Source organism: Anguilla anguilla, chromosome 18 (genome assembly GCF_013347855.1).
Source record: "Anguilla anguilla isolate fAngAng1 chromosome 18, fAngAng1.pri, whole genome shotgun sequence".
Lineage (NCBI taxonomy): Eukaryota > Metazoa > Chordata > Actinopteri > Anguilliformes > Anguillidae > Anguilla > Anguilla anguilla.
In genome coordinates, this window is record NC_049218.1 from 20113668 (window position 1) to 20134846 (window position 21179).

General features: G+C 42.9%; 1 protein-coding gene across 1 annotated transcript in view; it reads right to left on the reverse strand.

The window, feature by feature from the left end:
* The window catches only part of LOC118218421 (formin), a 48400-nt gene extending 27221 nt beyond the window's left edge, over nt 1-21179 (reverse strand). The window contains exons 1-8 of the mRNA XM_035401052.1: nt 19151-21179; nt 17368-17534; nt 16905-17025; nt 16200-16258; nt 14046-14812; nt 13341-13485; nt 8018-8105; nt 1403-1464 (exon numbers count right to left, since the gene is read on the reverse strand). Coding sequence (XP_035256943.1) covers nt 1403-1464; nt 8018-8105; nt 13341-13485; nt 14046-14812; nt 16200-16258; nt 16905-17025; nt 17368-17534; nt 19151-20993 — 3252 coding nt within the window. The 5' untranslated portion in view covers nt 20994-21179. The remainder of the gene's footprint in view (nt 1-1402; nt 1465-8017; nt 8106-13340; nt 13486-14045; nt 14813-16199; nt 16259-16904; nt 17026-17367; nt 17535-19150) is intronic.

The following is a 21179-nucleotide window of genomic DNA, read 5'->3' on the forward strand; positions in this document are numbered from 1 at the left end:
CCTAAAATATTGTGCTGCATGACAGGTATGATTTTAACCACAAGCTGTGTCTCTCTAGATGTACTCTCCTCGCACATGAATCCAAAACATCTATCAATATGTATGTCTTATTACCAAATTAAATTGCATCGTTAAATATACACCAATCAGCCGCAACATTAAAACCACCTGCCTAATATTGTGTAGGTCCCGCCAAAACAGCTCTGACCTGTCGAGAGTTTTTAAAATCATGTGGAAATAATTCACCCTCTAACAAAATCTTAGCTTTTTATAGCCCTGTAGCAACTAATAATGTAATAAACTACCAATAGTGTAATAACTCCCAATAATGTAATCCATTTCAAATTTTTAATGTAATAAAAACCAATAATGTAATAAGTAGTAGTAGTAGTGTACTTTATTGATCCCTGGGGGGAATTTGCAATGTTGCAGAATCAACAAAGACAACAAAGTAACACAATCAGATACAGTACATAAAAAATATCAGATACAAACATATAGTAGATACAAATATATACAGAAATCCAAATATACCAGAGGACACCTTTAGAGGTGAAGTTCATGCCTCGACGGGTCAGAGCTGTTTTGGCGGCATGAGGGGGACCTACACAATATTAGGTAGGTGGTTTTAATGTTGTGGCTGATCGGTGTATATTTAATTTACCCTATTTTTCAATGAGCAGTCTAATTTGCTGATGTAAAATCTTGATTCCTGGAATGTGTTGTATTATGGAAAAGGGGTGAAAAGAACAGAGTGGTGTGTTGATGCGAAAAAAAAGCAGATACTTCAAGGTCTTTCAATAAGCTGCTAGCATTTTTCAAAAAGATTTATGAATGTGTTTATGACCGGTCCTTATTTGAGTCTGGCATGGACAAACTCATTAATCACCCTCTCCGTCATGAGCAAACATTTCCACAACAAGCACTAAACCAAAAAATCCCTCTTGGAAATAAACATTTCAGTTCACAAAATAAACAGCGTCTTGTCTTCGCACAGACACTATGGGTAATTACACCCTGTGTTGAGTCTGTTTCCAACAGCCAGCAAAGTCATCAGAATAAAGCAGCAGTTATTTCTTGGGATGTGCACATAACTTTGTCTGATGTTGAATTGTAACTGTAGATATGTAGTTATCGCCGTTCTCCTGAGCGAGTTCTGTAGTCCACTGGCCTGCCATACATTTACAGTACATCAACCATTTTGTTCACATGTTCCTTTTTTGTGAGCAACTTCTTAAAATGAAAGAGTATGCATTTGTACAATGGGATATGTATGTATACAAGTTCTATAATCCTTTCCATATATTCATTGAACCCTCCCCAAAAGACACACAAACACACACAGCATTTCCTGTGGGTATTTCTGAATTCATTGGAAGCAATTTATGATTAAAAAACTTACATTTTCATAGAGGGCTTGTAAGGTTTCCAGATCAACCACAGAGTTGTCCAAGCTCAGAACAGCTGTTGGGAACATACATCTACAGTCACTTATTAGTCTTTATTTTTGAACCTGCAATGAATATCTAATTTAATGTCAAATCAAATCCAAACTCAAAACAAATTAAAGACAAGGGAACATTTTCTGAATCAGAATAAATCATTTATATCCATTTAGCCAGTAAAGTAATAGTCTGTCAAAAACTGTCCAAAATGTACAATTTCTAGTGTAATGACACAAACCTGCATCAAGGAACCCCTCCAATCAGTCATCATACTGAGTATATATATATATATATATATATATATATATATATATATATATAATCATATCTGCATCTAATTTTATAAATGAAAACTAAACAAACCCCAAACTAACAGGATATCTTCATCTAACTGGAGAAATAGCTTTTCTGGTCTTTCTTGTCTGTGTACCTGAAGGCAGAGAGAGAATTGTACAAAATCTAATCTAACAGAGCCACTAAACCAGAACCCATTTAACAGTTGATCAAACATTCATATTGTGCGGCTATATTCCTGGAAGTTATGTATTTGAATATTTTTTAATAACGGTTAACTAAAAAATGTGTGAGAAGAGCAAAGCAGATGCATTTGAATTCCTGATGAGGCCTTTGTGTCTGGGGGCCAGGAACTGGCGCCCATAACTGTAATCCTTTCAAAGTAAATCTTTAAACACAAGCAGTGAAACCCTGCATTGTTTAATGTCAGATATAGGATTACGTCGCGGTATTTAACATGTTGCATGAGCAGAATGCCATGCAGAGCCGCCTCTGCTCCTGATTGAAATAATCATGCTTGGCCTTAAAGGTCAGGAAAACTTAACACGAGGTAGGTTTAAATAAAGTGAGTTAAATATTTAGAAATGCACACAGAAGACCAGAGCTAAAGACTAACAAACTATATGGGAACCATGAGACGGTATAAACCAGCCTATATGTCTTTCAAAACGCACACTAATATTGATAGCACACTAAAATGGTAATGATCAGCTACAGACAGGAGCACGGATAAAATTATAAAAGCACTGCTGCTCAGCATCTGGTGAAATGGCTTCTTTCCATCTAATCAAAAGTTGTTTGTGGAATGAGATGAAAAGCAGGTACTGGACTGTGTTTTTCATTTACAGAGTCAAATACCTAATTTACTGTGTAAATATTTTAATTGACTTTTTGTATTTGAAATCCTGCTTTTTCCTCATGTGCACACAATTAATTTTTATGAACTGGTGCATGATGGACACAGATTTTTTTCCTGGAAACAAAATGTTTTCCAGACTAGTATTTAATTTACTGTGTAGAGTGTGCAATTCCAGGAGGTGTAAATGATGCAATTCTGTCCATAAATAAACAAATTAAATCTGTTATTGGAATAAATGTTTAGTTCATTGAAAAATGGCACCTGCATTGTTCAAATCCAAAACACATTTATCGAATCCGTTTTCAAAAAATCTGTTTTCATAAACCTTGTGTTCATTCTGTGTTGTTATTCACATAATAACATGACATTAATCGGTTCTGTTTTTAATCTCTCTACTCTATACTAATAGGGTTTCCCAACATCCCATTGCAAATAAGCACACTTCAGGTTCCTCAGTCATTATGACCAAAATGAAAATAGTCATTACAATAAAGTACCAATATTTCAGAATATGTGGACTGGTATATTGGATGGGAATATGTTGTAAATATAGGAAATATGTGTCACCAGTCTGTAGCCCACATGCTGAGCTTGAACTGAACTGATTCAGGGGAGGATACGTCATGTGCAATCACCAATTGCACTTTGCCACAGGGCTACTGGCCACAGTGACACTGGCACAGCCTGGTTTTGATTGATGACTTTGGGGCACACCGATGCACCAGAACAGTCCCTCAACTGGATGAGCCACCCAGCAGCCCCTTGGCAGTATATTTATATTCCAGTATACAAGCGTTCAGGCTTATGGCAAAGGACTGAACATGGAGGTACAGCAGGGCAAGATGAACTCCAGCACACAGTAAAATTATAATGTGTGCATGAAATGTGTGGGCAGAACATGCTGCAGTTGTCTGAATAGCAAACCTTCAAAAATAGGGTATGCTTTGGTTTCATTGATTGACAAATGTAAAATTTTACTTGGCGGCTTGTAGGTATGCATATATGAGTGATGCATACATCCAGAAATACCTATCCATGAATATGGACATCCATGGTAAAATTCATTGGACAAGGAAGAATTGAATGACATTCATCTTTTTATCAGGTTGTTCCTGAATTCTCCACAGATATATTGAAGTGTGTTTTGGGGAAATCTAAAATAACTATGACTGTTTAACTTGACAGACAACACTAGGAATACAAAGACATGTACACTGCAGTCCACTAAAGGTGATTTATTCTGTAGTCAATCCAGGAATAAAAATCTGTATGTATTGGATTATTAATTACAATAAGGTATACCACAACACAAGATCTCCTTGGCCAACACTGACTACAAATTGGCTTTCAGTCAGAATGCCAGAGAAAGGCAGAGCATTGTTTCATGATTAAATTGCAGAATTTGGCTGCCAGTATTACTAGCATCCCACATCTGCAGGGCAGACCTGTAACTTGGCCCTCATCCATACCTAAAATGTTGATGAAAAATATAAGCGTGACTAACCGCCTGTAAAGGGTTCAGAGAGAAAAGCATTTCCATCGAAAGTTTAATTAGTAAAACATTGTAGTTTCTGACCAAACCTGAGCCATCTAATCTGATAAACATACTCTCCCTGTGACACTGTAAGTGCGAAAGCAAACAGATGCACAAGCAGAGGCGGGATCGGATCGAGAGCTCCACAGTAACAGGAGATCCTGTTCCGCTACTTTTTTTACATGCACTTACTGTCATTGGCACACCCCAGAGTGACACGGCCTGCAGCTGCTCCTAAGATGTCCTGCAAACCAATTCTGGAACATTCCATTCCATCTTATATGTTCACTCATAATTAGCATCAGCAACATAACCAGTACAGAGTATTAGACATTTTCAGCCCATTGTTCTCAGATAAGAGGGTAAGAGGGTCGCAGCATGCATCTCTCTCACTGCACATGCAGACACAGCACATATGTCTCTCGCTGAATTTTAGGTAAGTGCTTCAGTTGAATGTGTCCTTCTAAAAATAGCCATGCAACTTGTCAAAAATCAATTAAGCACTTTCTATTCAGGCACAATGCAATTCAGAATTAAACAATGGTTAGTTCCTCTAAAGCCCTAAACCTCACTCACGTTATTTGTCTCACTCACATCCTCTTTACCTCACTCACATCCCCTTTACCTCACTCATATCTCCTTTACCTCACTCACATTCTCTTTACCTCACTCATATCTCCTTTACCTCACTCATGTCCTCTTTACCTCACTCACATCCCCTTTACCTCACTCATATCCTCTTTACCTCACTCACATCCCCTTTACCTCACTCATATCTCCTTTACCTCACTCACATCCTCTTTACCTCACACACATCCTCTTTACCGCACACACATCCTCTTTATCACAGCCGGTAGTTGTGAAGTATGCCTTCCCTCAAGCATAAATCCTCACTTTCAATAAGAATATTCATCAGAACAAGACACTGAAGCTGACTAATTTGAACATTATCAAGGAACAAAGCATAAACGCATGCCTTCTAATAATCTGTAATAACTCAGCTGTGTTTCCCCCTGCAGCATTCTGCTGCGCACCTTTTCAGGCCTGATCTGTGCGCAGTCTGCAGTAACTGGAGGGGGTGTGTGTGTGTGGGGGGGGTGGGGGGGGGGATTTCCCAGCATGCAGAAAATTGTTGTATAAACCATTTCCACTTCTCTTCTGCGGTGACTGCAGACACAGATGTGAGATGGGGCCGCTCTGTCATTGGGTTCTCATTATGAAATCAAACGGACTGAGGTATCTGATGGGGGAGGAAGCGCCGCGTCATGCCTTTCTGATTTCCCCTTCCCGTGACTGAGGGGAGCCCCCGTCTGCCAGCTCCTTAAACACCGCAGCGCACCCCCGGCGCCGGTCCTGAGGCGGCCCTTTATGACTACCCCCCTCCTCAAAGCGTCTGAGGAAGCCCAGTAAACATTTTATAAATCGGGCTGCAGTTCAGGTCCCTGTTCGGCAGCAATCCGCCTTCGAACCCGGCGATGTGACTCAGTCCTGAGCGCGCTCTGTACGCCCAGGTCAGGGGGTGCAGCAGAATTCCCATTCTCACTCTGAGATCATATCCGATACCTCACTGCCCTGTAATTACTCTGTAGACATAATGCATGACCAACAGCATTAGCTGGTTATATCTGGTATTACATAGAGAAATGTCAACTGTAAACTATGATAGAGTACTTTTAACTCTTATTGGGTACATGTGGCCCCTACTGGCTTCATATAAACTCTGTTAGTTAAATTAACACTGCTAATGTTGATGTAACACTGATAATTAATCTGTATGGAACCTCATCATGGGTAAGTGAGGTCATAGGAATCCTGTAATGGGTGAATAATAAACTGCTCTTAACCAATAAAAAGGTTTTGTTGTCCACAGAAAAAAAACACTATGATTGGTTCAAGTCAGCAAGTTTTTGACAGCAAATTCTGAGACCTCATTCATGTATTACTAATGAAAAACGTTTGTGTTAGATGTGCAGTGTCGCCCCCTGCAGGCAGATACAGATGAGAGTGAAATTTAAACCTTCACAGCTGCAGTAATTATGTTCCTTACTGCTTTGCTTTCTCTTTCATGTCTGAAAGCTGGCTTAATATGGCAGACTTCAATGTACTTTTATAGACAATCGTTGCATCAACAGAGTGCTGTAAAAGAGTGTTGACATTACCGAGTGTTCTATTCCACATGAAGGTTTACCTCTGATGAAAAATAAAAAAGAAAATGAACCATAGCACTAGGGCATCATGTCAGACTCCCAGGCCTGACTGCTGCTGACAGCTCCCTCACAGTTAAAGAAGCCTCCAGCAACATTGATTGCATTCTCACACAACAAAAATAAAGCCTGAAGCAAGCACCACAAACATCACACTCGCCATATAACTACATAGCCTCCAGCAATGTAAAAACCACACTCAAAGAGGGAGAATAAATAATTCAATCTGCACGGATTCAGCAGCACTAAAAACCAATGGTGACATCAGGCTCATAGTGCTGTTGTACTACACCTGAAGTTGTAGTCTTCCGTACCCATGTCACATGACCCCAGTATAGTAATGTGTACGAGATGAACATATAAAATCACAGAAACATATGAGGTAGAGTAAAAAGAGAATATCTCATTCAAACAGTCACATGCTGTATAGAGGTGATTGTTAACCAAACTATTGAACATTTTTCTTGATCTGAATCTTCGGTACTTCAGTGAAAACATTCTCTTTGTATGTAATATGGAGAGCAACAAAAAGTTAGTTTGTAGCTAGTGCTAAATGTAAAGCAAATGGTTTTAAATGTACCATTGGCTAATATTTAGCTGCAGCATGAATCAATATAAACAATCAGAGATATTCACGATCAATCGATCCAACATTGCATGTTTCTGCAGAATCTCGCTTAAGTTGTGAATAAGTGTTACTACTTGGATAATTCTGAATAGTGAGTCTGTTATTCTCACATGTCCACAACGGTATTCATATTTTTCATGGCTATATCAATAAATTACCTGAAGAAATGTGCTTTAACCACTGATGTGAAGAAATTATGATGACTTTGCAATGGACACTACAAGTGACAACTTTCAGATGTGATGCAATAAGAATCAGATGAGAGCGCTTTGAGAGAACAAGTGCTCACAGTCCACAAAGAGAGGGGAAAGAACCACTTGATCAATGTGAGACAGAATAAGTGTGAACAAAGCTTTAGTCTCTGAAATGTGGGATTAATAACCATGTTTATACACAGGGATAATGAGTGAGTTAGCAGGAAATCAGCTTATGATCACAGCCAGACGGTGCGTGCTCATTGCCGTTCTGAATATTTCAGCACTGATGTGTTCACTTTAAAAGCACCACAGTTTCACAACAATGTGAAAAGGAAAACTGCAATTAGAGATAAACAACCACAGACATATTTCTGCAGTGACAAAATACAGATAGCCTTTCCCCACAGCTATTTAGTTAAGCTGTGTGCATCAGGTCGTACAGTAAGCTAATGTCAGACTGCCTATTTTAGTTGAGCAAGAATAATTTGTGCTATCTATTTGATGAGAATAGATAACAGATATCTTTTCAGGTCATGGTTCGGTAGAGGTATAACCTGAAGCAGGTATTGTTAAAGGTTATTCCTTAAGGAACACAGCCAGGTGTAATTACAGTGAATGGGCCGAGTTAAAGGAAATGTGCATGTGTCTACCTGCATCACTGTAGAAATACTGCAATTGTTTCCATGGTGATTTATGAAAAAGAGACCCTCTCTGGACAGTTTGGCTGCTGCGCATGTGTGATCTCACTGTGACCTGCAGAGGCTACAATAAAGCCGTACCTGGAGGGGAGCTTGGCTGGCAGCACTGCAGGAGCAGTAACACAGACAAAGGTCAAGCTCTGTGCCCTGGAACTCACCATGCTGGATGTCCCTCATGTCCAAGTGCAGGCTGGACATCAGAATCCCCACTGCCTGAGAGCGTTTGTTACTCAGCAGCTTCACAACCTGCCGGGGACAGACACAGCATTTAAAAACAGTGATATTTAACCTGGGTAAAGGGCAGGAACAGCGTTAACAATAGTGTTAATTTAACCTGGGTAAAGAGCAGGAACAGCGCATAAGGACAGTGCTAATTTAACCTGGGTAAAGGGCAGGAACAGCGTTAACAATAGTGCTAATTTAATCTGGGTAAAAAGCAGGAACAGCGCATAAGGACAGTGCTAATTTAACCTGGGTAAAGAGCAGGAACAGCATTAACAATAGTGCTAATTTAGCCTGGGTAAAGAGCAGGAACAGCACATAAGGACAGTGCTAATTTAACCTGGGTAAAGAGCAGGAACAGCATTAACAATAGTGCTAATTTAACCTGGGTAAAGAGCAGGAACAGCGCATAAGGACAGTGCTAATTTAACCTAGGTAAAGGGCAGGAACAGTGTTTAACAACAGCGCTCAAATAATCTGGTTAAAATACAGGGACAGCATTTATGGACAGGGCACAAATAACCTGGTTAAATGTAACCAATTAAACCTGACTAATTACATCACCTGAGGGTACTATTAAGCAAACAGATATATTTCAGATAACTTGAGAGTACAGTTGCCGGATTTAGAATTTGAATTTCAGAAACCAAAATGCTGTTCACGTCAGGGTTCCTCATTCCATATAAAAGCATGGCACAAATGTCTGTATTCTCTTTGTTGAAGCACTGGCTGAATTCTGATGATGTATAGAAACATCACTGAAAATCTAACTGAAAAAGCGGCCCCATTTAAGATGAATCAGAATGCTAAAAGATCTCCTTACCCCACACCGTGTCACAAGAAAATTTCAACTTCAGCTTTTAACTTTCAACTTCAAAAAACATCAACTTCAAAAAAATAAATAAATTCAGTGTGCTCTGCAAAATGATGTCGTAACCCAAACAAATTTAAAGGCGCAAATGTTACCGCATGTCATGAAACATTTTTCAATGAGAAATAATCGTGCCATTGGTAGAATTTTATCTGATATTAATTTCACATCAAAAACAACCTGAGGCAAATATGGTTGTGGGATAGATGAGATATGACAAAATAACAAAAAATGTTGGAAATATAAAATACAGTCAAGTATATTATTTATAGAATGATCACAGCCTTCAGCCATTCAACATTAAACTGTTCTTTTGGAGAAGGTGGAACATGCTGTAAGAGGAAAGAGAGAGGATGAAAAAAATCTAAGTCTTTCTGCTTCAAACTCTGATGCACTGTATGAAGTCTGAGCTCAGTAGTTTTCTGCACATGTTTACAACATCGGAGGATAATAATAATAATAATAATAATAATAATAATATTACAGAGCAGATAGCAGCATAGACAAAGTTAGCCATACATTATACAAAAAAATCATCTCAACAATATTAAAAAGCCTACAACATCTCCTCCGATTGATATAACACTGCAAAACGTATAACTAACTGATATGATACACAGCAATGGAAAAGCCTATGTACACCCACATTGTATCTGATACACAAAAACTCCCTGAACATTTTTACAACATTCAGCAAAACTTCTTCTAGTTACAGAATAAAGAGAAACTTCTCCCATCAATCTCTGTGAAGAAGTTTTTTAACATGAACCACTAACACGGACCACAAAATACATTTAGACATCCATGTGGTACTTCAAAGTCAAGATTCCTTCCTCAAATATTTAGTGGTCACTTGTTTCAACAACCAGAGCACAAAAACGTATAATTTAGCAATGCAAATTGCTTCCATATTTGGTCATAAAAACAATGTTTTGAAAAGTGATTGAACAAAACTGTAAGGAAAACATATGTTCCAAAAACAAGGAAATGTACCTTGGACATGAGGGGATAAACACTACAACTGGCAATGCCCATTATAATGTGCCTTTTTGACTTGTAAATCCCTGATTAAAATTTTTATTTAAAAGTCTGGAAACATTGCTGCAGTTTTATCAGCTCCTTGCTGACTGTTAACCCTACCTATCAGCGTTCTCCATCAAAGAGCGCCCATCCGTGCGGAGCGGTCTGGAGAGCCATGCAATCGCTTGTGTGAAGGCAGAGCACTTCCTCCTCTTACACATCACACAAACCACAGGCACAGAAAAAACCACAAAGCATTCAGCAACTTAATCTCTGTCTGAGTGCTCATCTCTTACATCACTGACCGCTGGTTTGTGCTTCAGTCAAAACAAAGGCCTTCATAGCTGGCTGACCCCCAGCATGGCCATCGACCAAGCAACCCCTTCACTCAACAGCCTGGATACCTACCAGGTAGTGCTCTGATAAAACATGCTGTAAAGTGGAAAATTACAAATGGCATTCTGTAGCCCTTTATTTCAGCAAGTAATGATCTGATTATGAGAAAATAAAGCTGTAAACAGTGGTATGTTTTAAACTAGCTGCCTGGTACACGAGCTGCACAGAATGTAAAGGAAGACTGTTAAAATTTTTGGCCTTCATCAGAGCCATTAGACATTTAATTTTAAATACTGCACCCCAGATGCACACCTACCACAGACAAACCTGAAGGGGGCACTGCAGTACATAAAAAAAATGTTTGAATGCGCAAAAAACGTCATCTGTCCAAATAAAAGTTAGCAGATCACATGTATTCAAATAAAATACAACTAGCATGCAGCTAATCGTTACCAGGTACATGGATCATGAATTCTAACTGCGGTATAAATAAGCAGCTGAACCGCCCTGCACATTTCTCACACCTATCAACTGAAGCAAGGTGGAGCTGTGCTTGGTGGCCACTCGCATGGGAAAATCAATTTTCCAGCAACATGACACAGTGCTGGTGTGGGCACCACCTTGAATCCATTTTTCATTCACAGGGGAATTCACTTATCCCATATATTGGTTCACACATAGTGAAATACAACACAAAGGGTTTGGGTTTTAACAGTAATGGCAGAGTCTGTTTAGCCCATTTCATCTCAGGATTATTCCTGTTTGGCTTTGGCCTCAAGGCAGAATTATAAAAATCTTTTCTTTTTAGGACTCCCAATTTGTTTCTGAACTTTCCCAAAGTCAAAATAGCACTGCCGTACACTATCACTATTGTTTAACAATACTATCAGATAGACATTACATTACATTGCAGGCATTTAGCAGACGCTCTTATTCAGAGCGACTATTTACATAGGATTTACATCACATTTATACAGTTGGATATATACTGAAGCAATGCAAGTTAAGTACCTTGCTCAAGGGTACAATGGCAGTGTCCTACCAACACCAGCCTGTGACCTTTAGGTTAAAAGATCAGAGCCTTACCCATTATATTACACTGCCACCCACAGACCTCCACAAGCATACATATCTGGAGGATATGTGGTTCTAATTTTAATAAAATCATTAATTCTGCTATTTTTCCCATTGCATGCTCTATATGTCATATTCTGGCCTCTGTTGCCCAAGTTGCATGCAAAACACATTTTAATGCAAAATCCTGGATCAGTATTTCTGAAAGGTCTGCAGTTTCCGCCCGGCGTCCTCATTAGTCCGTGCCCCGGAGCCGAAGAACTCTGCATTTCAGAGGGTCCACAAACCCCTCGGCCTTCACCATCAGCTCAGATCAGAAAACAGCCCAAAAGACAAATTTGGTCTCCATTAGACAACGGCAGTGCGGGGAGAAATAAACAGAGGGTGGCGGAGGACAGACATACGGCCTTGGGCACCAGTCACATCCTTAACAGCTTTGATCAGCTCAATCCCCAACACAGCTTTGAGACAGCTGGAGAGTTTCATTAAAAAAAACCCAAAAACAAATCAATGGGAACAGGGGTGGGGGGTGGGTGGGTCTGCCTAAAAATCTGCATCAACCTTATAAATGTAACAATCCAATTTGGGAGTTCAGCAGGCAGTGTTATTCAGAGCAATTTATGTACTTCATGTCTTCTACCGACAGTTTGTCCTTTACATGTAATTCAGTCAATGCATCTGAATACTTTTCCAAAGTAATTCAGGGATAAGTACTGTCCTTACAGAGACAGAAGCAGTGCCCACAAGCTTGCAACCTTTTTCCTCTAACCATTATGCTATACCACCACACCAGTTGGGAAAATATGAGCGAGCGTCTAGACTCGGAGACAGACAAAATTAGAGCAAAGATGGTTGAGTGAAATAAGATATCTAATTCTGAACTTTTCATCACCACCAGTGTTCTCAAAATCATTAGCACTGCCCTAGGCATGAACAGAAAAAAGAAGTAAAAGGGGTGATAACATATTCCAACAGAAACAGAACAAGCAAGGTGCTAACATGCTAATTATAGTGTATTACGCTGTGCAGTTGTTGACTGTAGGAGACGGAGCTAACTGTTTCTAAGAGCACTTCCTGTGAGATGAGGAGGTGAAAATCAGTCAAGTCAGGACGCGCTTCCATCAATCATTTCAACAGAAATCTGAAACACCCGTGTGTGACCTACTCGATCTGCGGCTTGCGTCAGTCATCGCTTGTGTCTGTGTGGAGTAGAACAGCATGCTGCACTGATTTACAGGGAAGCAAAAGCCATTAAAAAGCCAGGGGAAGCCACATGACCAGCTGGGTTACCCACAATGAGTCTGTGCCCCAGTCAAACTGCTATTTAACTCCCCGCACGCCCGCCAATGGCTCCTTGCTTCATTGCTTTCAGGAGCTATGGGAACAGCCTTCCTGCCCCATAATCACAGCATCTATATCAGTTCCTTGTGTCCTCCCGCCCACATTCAGGGAAATCTTCATCCATTGTTATACAAAGAAGATGGATTTTAACACCACCCAGGTCAGCAAAAATGGTCAATGGGATCCCAATACTTTGGCAGAACACCTTTATCACTTTTTCTTAGCCATTGAGGACGCAAAAAACTAAACATTTTTAGCATATTATCCACACTGCCAAGATGAGCCTCAAAAATGGACACGCCCTATTGTTGGAACGCAGCAGAAGTGATGAAAGACCCATTTATGAAGGGATGTGTTACCAAGACATGGGCTCCCTTAATCAGAGACATAGATAAACACTTCCTGGAGAAACAATCAAATCTGGTTTACATTGCATTGCATTCATTTTCTGTACCTCCTTACCTTTATACCTGAATCTTAGCTAAGAGGTACGCAGTGATTCAAAGCTCAATAACACCAAACTATGAACTACACTTCCCATCAGCCCTGCTCCCAAACTCAAATCATTTGATTACTGTAGCAGTGCTCTCTGTCATAAGTGAGGGACTCCGTCTCACCTGCTGGGCCTTTGATTTTGTGATGGTGTCTGATAGAGGCTTCTTCTTCTCTTTCACGGCGGTTTTGGAAAAGAGCTCGACAAAATCCTCAAATTCAACCGACGGCTCTTCAATGCTCTCCCACACCAATGCACCACTCTTGTCCCTTGGAGAGAGAATATAGTTTTATAGCAATTATAATACAACAATTATTAAGGCATAGTTTAAAACAGCAGCCTCTCATTAATATTAAGACCATAATTCCTTCATATTTCTTTTGCTGATTTTATGCTCCTTTTCTCAGAGTATTTTGTGCAAAACATGCAGCTCAATGGGTTTAGGAAACCTAAATCTAAACGTGCCTACCATTGAACAAAATCAAAGCCGTAAAAAACATAATATCCATTTTTTTCATTTTGGTTTAAGACACATTGAAAGTTCTCATCTGGCTCTAGGGACTGTCAGAGTTTCATAAAGTTTCATCAAGAGCAATTCAATTTGGATCAAAACCCCAAATGATGAAATCATAATGGCTATTGGTAAAGAGAAAACAGAATTTGCTTCTTTATTTATTTATTTTTTGCTCCTGAGAGCAAAGAGATACAGAGTGTGTACGCGACATTGATGATACAGACCCTAGAGCTGGTTTTCATGTGACAGGACAGAAGTGAAACATATTGGTAATTTACATGCATGAGAAAGGCGATGAGTGGTTGGCGAGATTACTTTTTGGAATGTAGCTGTATCCTCGTCCAGTACAGGGGCCTCATGGGTCGAGGGGGCTCGATGGCAGCTTTCTGTGGCCCCTTGTCCTGTGGGGGGGTCAGGCCAAGCATCCCCACTGGCAAGGGGGGAGGCAGGGGTCCCATTCCAGGAAGAGGAGGTGGGGGTGGAGGACCAAGGCCTGGAAGAGGGGGAGGTGGAGGGGGTCCCATCCCAGGGAGTGGGGGTGGGGGTGGAGGACCAAGGCCTGGGAGAGGGGGTGGTGGAGGGGGGCCTGCAGCTTGTCCTGGTAGTGGGGGAGGGGGTGGGGGTGGGACCTGCATGGCATTGCCTGGTAACGGAGGAGGGGGAGGTGGCATAGGCAGTCCAGGTAAAGGAGGGGGAGGTGGCGGGGCTACAGGTAAATCTGGTAGGGGTGGAGGGATGGGTGGGGTCTGATATTCTCTCTGTTGCTGTTGGCAGGTACAGACGAACCCTGGCGTTTCTTTGGGAGGCAGTGACGTCTCCAGGAAAGGCACTTTAAATGAAACGCCCTCATCTGCAGGTGATGTCTGCACTGACTTGGCCTCCAGATTGCTCTCAGTCTGTAGGCTGACAGCTTTCAGCTGCGCCTGCCTGTTCTCGCAGGCCTGGTCTTCGGTAAAGCCATCCTTCCCCAGCAGGGGGCACTGTTTCTCCAGCTGGGCTATTTTGGCCCTTAAATCCTGGATGGTTTGCTGCAGTGCCTGAATCATACTGACGTGTTCCTCCTTCAGTTTTTCAGATTCCTCCTACAGACGAGAGGGAGACAAAAACAAGTCTGTGCCGTGACTCGCCGAACGTTTGAAGCCCGGTACTTTCGGGCCAAATGAAAAATCCCCGAAGAATCACAGAAGAGATTCAAACGCGGCACAAAGAGGGGATGTGTCAGTGTGAGACGTCATGTGGGGCAGTAACGCACACACTGTCTGGGCTGCTTCCAGCCAACACTGATCACTGCCTTCTAAACCCTATTGTCATTTCTGCGACTCACAAAATGATCACAAAAGAGACAGTGTGCCTGAGTGAAGGAGCAGAGCGCTCTTTAGTCCCTAAGTGAGGGGGCAGACAGGAGAGGAGCGGCCCCGTGCCAGTGGTCCTGGAATCTAGAATCTTCAGACTAGTCTGTGGAGGAAGAAACACGTTTTTCCTGAGGGATCAATCCATGATGGTTAAACATCAAAATCAGCGAAGGCCCACTGACTGAGTGCGGTGGCAGAGGAATAATAGGGATTCTCTCAGCTAGAGACCACTGCTGCCCTGGAAATGGCCGTACGAGCACACTGACCCCTATTTCACTCCAAAAAAGAAAATATAAATAGTCTTCTCAACAATTCACTGAAGAGTTCAGCTGATTTTTCTGCTCAGCCACTATGTCCATTTGTCGCCTGTAATAATGGTAACTGGTTATAACTGCAGTGACTCTGACACTGCATTCCTAAGTCCTCTGATCAGTGTATACTGTGGAGGACAATATTCTAAGTGGAAGCTATTATCTATAAATACTCATAAGGCTATACTAACAGTTCATTTTTCATGAACTTCATAAAACATTAAGTGCATTAAGATAATAACTATTTAGGTTGGATGACATCTGTCTGCCCGTCAATCTATCTGTCTACAGACACACTAATAGGGTGCTGATGTTTACCGTATGACAATACATAAATGGATACAATTTCAGTAAATGGATAAAAGAGCATTGACAGACACATAGTGTCACTAAGCTGATGCTGCCCTCTGTTGGGGCAGTAAAATTATCACTACATTTTCATCCCAAAAACTGAAAATACCAAACACAAAATATAGACAGGAAATCAATTTTATAACATATCTTGGATAAAGTGGTTATCAAGTTATTGACTGGTTTTTATCAATGTTCAATTATTCATTGTTAATTTTTTATTTTTTAATTATTATTTTGATTCTGGCATGTCTTTAATTGGATTCCATTCGTGCTTTCTGCCAGGTTGTGTCTGTTTCAAGAAGTCCGTAAAGTGAGCCCTTTCTCAAGAAAACTTAAATTAACCACACGAGGGCGATATTGACACAAAAAAAGAACATCAATCATGTGACGCTTGTCAGGGTGTTACAGTCCATGCAGACCTTGTCACATGACATGATGTAAAATGACAGTACCTGCAGCTGCTGTTCCTCCATCTTTTGCTTTTGCAGGGCCAGGATGATTGCTTGATGCTCTGAGAGGAGGAAAAAAAGACTAATAGAAAAGCAAACCTCACAGACATGCCATGGACTATAACTCAAAGAGAAAAGATCAAAGTTTTTATTCAACCACAACACAATGAGCTGGAGCAGACATTTTACAGTAGCCAGAGTTGCCAAAATGTTCAAATAGTTTAATCAAATAGTTTAATTAATTAATTAATTAATTAATGACCCATTTCATCTTTCACAAGTAATAGTGCAAGAATGAAAGGGAATTACAGTTTCAGTGTTTCCTTGCCTGATAGAACAGGGTAGTCACAGTCACAGGGACTGAGCTATCCCTGAGCACAGTACAGCCGGTCACAGTGGAGCATGCCCTAAAAACCTGCAGTCTAACCCAGCCCTTCTCTTTCTTTCGTTTACAATGCATAACTCTGTAAGCTAACAGATGCCACGGGAATTTAATAACCTGCCAGTTTAAAGCAGATAAAAAAGAAGGAGAGAATATTAAAGAAAAACAGATCAAAGTATTTTATAAATGAGAAAAAGCACAGAAATAATCTCGGTGCTCATCTCCCTAGGTAGAAAACACAAACAGAGACTTTACATGTAGTTTATTCCTGGTGACTGCAGGGTCTGTGTGGTTGTAGGGTATTTTGTGGTTATGCATGATCATACCTGCCTCTGTGTACTTAAAGCCTGGTCTGGCACCCCCTCCTGGTTTGGGCAGAGGCCACAGGGCCTGGCTGCGTCCTGTGGAGGGCTGGCCGACCACTGCCCAAGTGTACAGCTGATCTCCCTGAGGACACACATTACACAGATAACCAGCGTGTTAAGAGATATCACAAAGCTACATTTTTTATGTAAAAATAAAATATATTATCATGTTTTATAATGTTGTAATGTTTATTATAATGTATAATGCGCTATATAATAATATTTTTCCTTAATCAATAAGGAGAAGGTTTTAGATCATTTCTGATAATTGAAGACTAGAAGATCTTGAAAAAGTCAAATATGTTCATGATAGCTGACAACACTCACACACACATTATGACTAACGTATGCACAGAAATTTAGTCATGCAAATTATGCCAAAGTAAGATGGTGAAATGGCTTGGTAAAATGCAAAGGGCCTCACGTCAAATTTCGGGCTGTCCTGCACACCAGTGGCAGTGTCCCCTTCCTGCTCCTTGAGACAGCCGTTGAAGGGAAGGAGGAGACCCGTGGCCAGGATGCGTGAGCACAACTTCTCTGCTTCCTGACAAGTGCCATCGTCCTGCTGCACCTTCTCCAGCAGGGTGCGCCCTAGAGTCACACAGAAATGCCAGTCACACCTGGGAAACTAACTACAGAGCATCTCCCACCCCCACGCAGAATGTGCTGCGTGTCTGCATGTGCTGTGTGTATGCATGCGCTGTGTCCTAATGCACTGTGAGTTTGCATGTGATGCATGTCTGCATCCTGCATGCGCTGTGTGTGCATGTGCTGTGTATCTGCATGTAATGTATGTCTGCATGCTGCATGCACTGTGTCTGCATGTGATGCATGTCTGCATCCTGCATGCACTGTGTCTGCATGTAATGTATGTCTGCATGCACTGTGTCTGCATGTGATGCATGTCTGCATCCTGCATGTGATGTGTATGCATGGACTGTGTGTGCATGTGATTTGTATCTGCATGCACCGCGTGTCTGCGCTCTCCTCACTAATGGAGGGTTTCACAGTGATGTTACAGTCCTATAAATAACAGCTGTCTTTCCAAACTGACAATCCAAGCAGGAAATCAAGCTAAAACACTCTACATCTTTTCATGTGAAACAAAGAATAAGACATGGCTGGCCTCACACAGCCCTCAACATAAGCACATAAGACATCCTGCACAGAGGGATTAAAATATTGAAATAATCTGCGAAGGGTTTTAGGGTCAGGCCAGCCCCCTCAGTTAGCCTCATAATCAGGCCCAGGGTAAACGCTGGGCCCTTGCTTTTAAATCCTTGCTAATCACTCGCAGGTTGCAGCAATGCCTGCTGGGATGTATGTGGACAGGGGAAATGAAAACTGGGAAAACACTGGGAAGCAATTTGGCCTTGAATGGTCTTTTTGTTTCGGGAAATAAGAATCCATGATTCCCAGTGACCCTGTTGCTGTAGTTAGCAGCCTGTACACTGCTGGCACTATTCTCCTGAGAGAGGAATAAGGGAGACCTGCTGGCAAACAGGAATCAGATCGTCCATTGCTAAATATTTATATAATATTTATACACAGGGGCAAGCTAAATATCTGCTTCACTACTATTGCAGAAATGCCCTTTACTTCATGCATTTTGAAAGCTAAATTAACTGAATATTGATATTTATCTTAATTATAAATTAAAAATGATTATTTATAGCAAACGGAAGAGCTGAAAATCAGACCTTTGAACATTTTTTAGATGAAAATGAAAAAGCTCTCATTTTTCATCAAAAAAAGAAGAAATCTTTCTATAAGATAACACAATAGTTCAACATAACACAATGTTCAAGTCATCGGATAGACTAGTGCAGTGGTGTCAAACTCGTTGCCATGGAGGGCCGTGTGTATGCAGGTTTTCATTCCAACCAATTAATGCTGCCTTAATTGAGTCCAATTACTCATTCAGCCATATGCGTTTAACTGCATTGAAGCACAGAATATAAGAAAATTTTTATTTAGACAATGCGGGTCACCATAGACGTCGGGTCACCATTGTGCACAAACCTGCATCCCTAATTCAGCAAATAATTTAACTAATTATATAATCAAGATCTGAGGCTGGAATGAAAACCTGCATACACACGGCCCTCCATGGCAACGAGTTTGACACCACTGGACTAGTGTAACAGAATGAAGGTACAAACCATTGTTGCCCCGTACTGGCTAACCTAATGTGGTGTGGAACTTACCAGTGAACACATCCTGAAAGCCGGAGGAGGAGGAGGGTGTGTATGAAGACCACCTCCGTCGGGTGAAGAGCGCACGGCTGCCCCACTGAAGACCCTCTTCGGGGCAGCCGGACTCCAGCCCGGCCTCGGCGCCCCCTGTCCCGGCCTTCAGTTCCTCTGTCCAATCAGTGAAGGGCGTGAGGGGGCCGGCGATGCTGCAGGACCTCTGTCTCCTCCCCCCCTGCCCTGCAAACCGGAGCAGGGGGCTGTGGGAGGGCGAGGGTCCCTGGGAAGGGAAGGGGGCGGACAGTTGGCGGGTAGTGGTTTTGATGTAGGTGGGCTGGATGGCGGGGTAGAGCTTCACAGGAAGGGTAGACACAGAAGACTTCCGCCGGTAGGGGGCGTGGGGGGTTTCGGTTTCGGATACCCACTGGGCAAAGGAAACACTGCTTTTGCGCTTCTCCTCCAGGGGGCGCTCTTGTAGACGTTCAAAGCTGAGCTCCACATTGCTGATGCACTCTGGCGCCTCAGGGCCCCTCAGGGGAGCCTTCTCCGGCTCTTTGGTACCGCTGGTTGGGCTGCCCCGGCTCTCCGGCCTGTGGTCTCCGCTCACTTCCTGTTCAGCCTCTTCTGCAGTTTCAAACGAGGCCGTAGAGTCAGGGAAGCTGCACGAGCTGGTTGCCCTGGAGACGGACTCTCCTGCTCTCTCATTGGTCTGACTTGCACTGGGCGGAAGGATGTGGTGTAGCAGTGGGCGTGTCTCAGAGCGGCTGTTGAGGGCTGGATCATCATTCAGGCCATTCACAGCAGTATCTGATTGGCTTTCCCGTTCTCGGGCACTCAGTTGTTCACCAATTTCAGCAGCCAGACTGATTTCTCGCACTGAGATTCCTTTGAGGACTGTGATTGGTTCAGAGTGCAGAGGGCGGGATGTAAGATCAGCTGGGGGCTGGCTGCTCGTCTTCCGGGCAGAGCCTGCTGCTGTTGCCTCAGCGACCTCCTGCAGCAGTCCCAGATCCGGCTGGGAGTGCGAGAGCTGATCCTCCCGCTCCAGGGCTGAGTGGAAGCTGTTGATGTCGGCGTCCGAGGCCGAGCTGGCCCCGCCCCCCTCTTGGTTGCCGGCGGTGTCTGCGGTGGACTGCCGGCTGCGCTCTGGCTCGGTGTCGGATAGCCCCGGCTCCTCCGCGGAGAGGCTGGCTTCAGCGGCTTCAGGCGGGAGGGGCCGCAGGTCGCCCCCATGGCCGCTCCGGGAGATCAGGGTGTCCAGCCCCTCCTCCTTCGATCCCCTGGAGGGGCCTTTTCCCTTCCGCTCTTTCCCCTTGGGCAGACCCTTCCGGATCCTGAGGCCGGAGAAGACCGAGGTTTTGGAGTCCGACCCGGGCTTCTTCTTGCCGGAGTCCAGCCCTTGGCAGCCCGGCTTGCTTTGGGCTTTTCTGGTGCGCGTTCCCTCCCTGAGCCCTCCCACCTTGTCGCGCCCGGCGCCGGCCTCCTCCGCGGGTCTCCTGCGCTTCCCATCCTGATTTCCCATGACGCTCGGCAGATGGGCTCCCACGGCGACGAGGCCCCCCCGCTCCTGCAGACTGCTGGACCTGCCTCTCTGAGCCCCTGCTCTCTCTGAGTCCCACAGGCTTACCGCCGCTGCTGATGCAAGAGCAGCCAGCGCCTGCTCTGTGACTCTGTGCAGCGGCACGCTGGCAGAGCGCCCCAGGGGCCGGGCTCCCTCTGCTGCCGGCTGCCGGTACTGCAGCTGCCTGAGGCTGCCCAGGCCGGACTCGCTGCCCTTCCTCCCGTCTGAGAAAGGAGTGCTGAAGACGCTCTCCCTCAGAATGGGGACCTGCGTCTCCACCGTCTGAATGGCCTGCATCGCGACCTCTGCTGCACACTCAAAACAAAACTCTAAAACTAGACGTTCATAACAAAAAGGGAAAAAATGTAGATTTGTGGAATAAGAACATAAAAATTTGACATTTTTACAAAATACACAACCACATCTTCTTAGTTATAGATAACTTTTGACTTGTTCTTCTTAGTTATAGATAACTTTTGACTT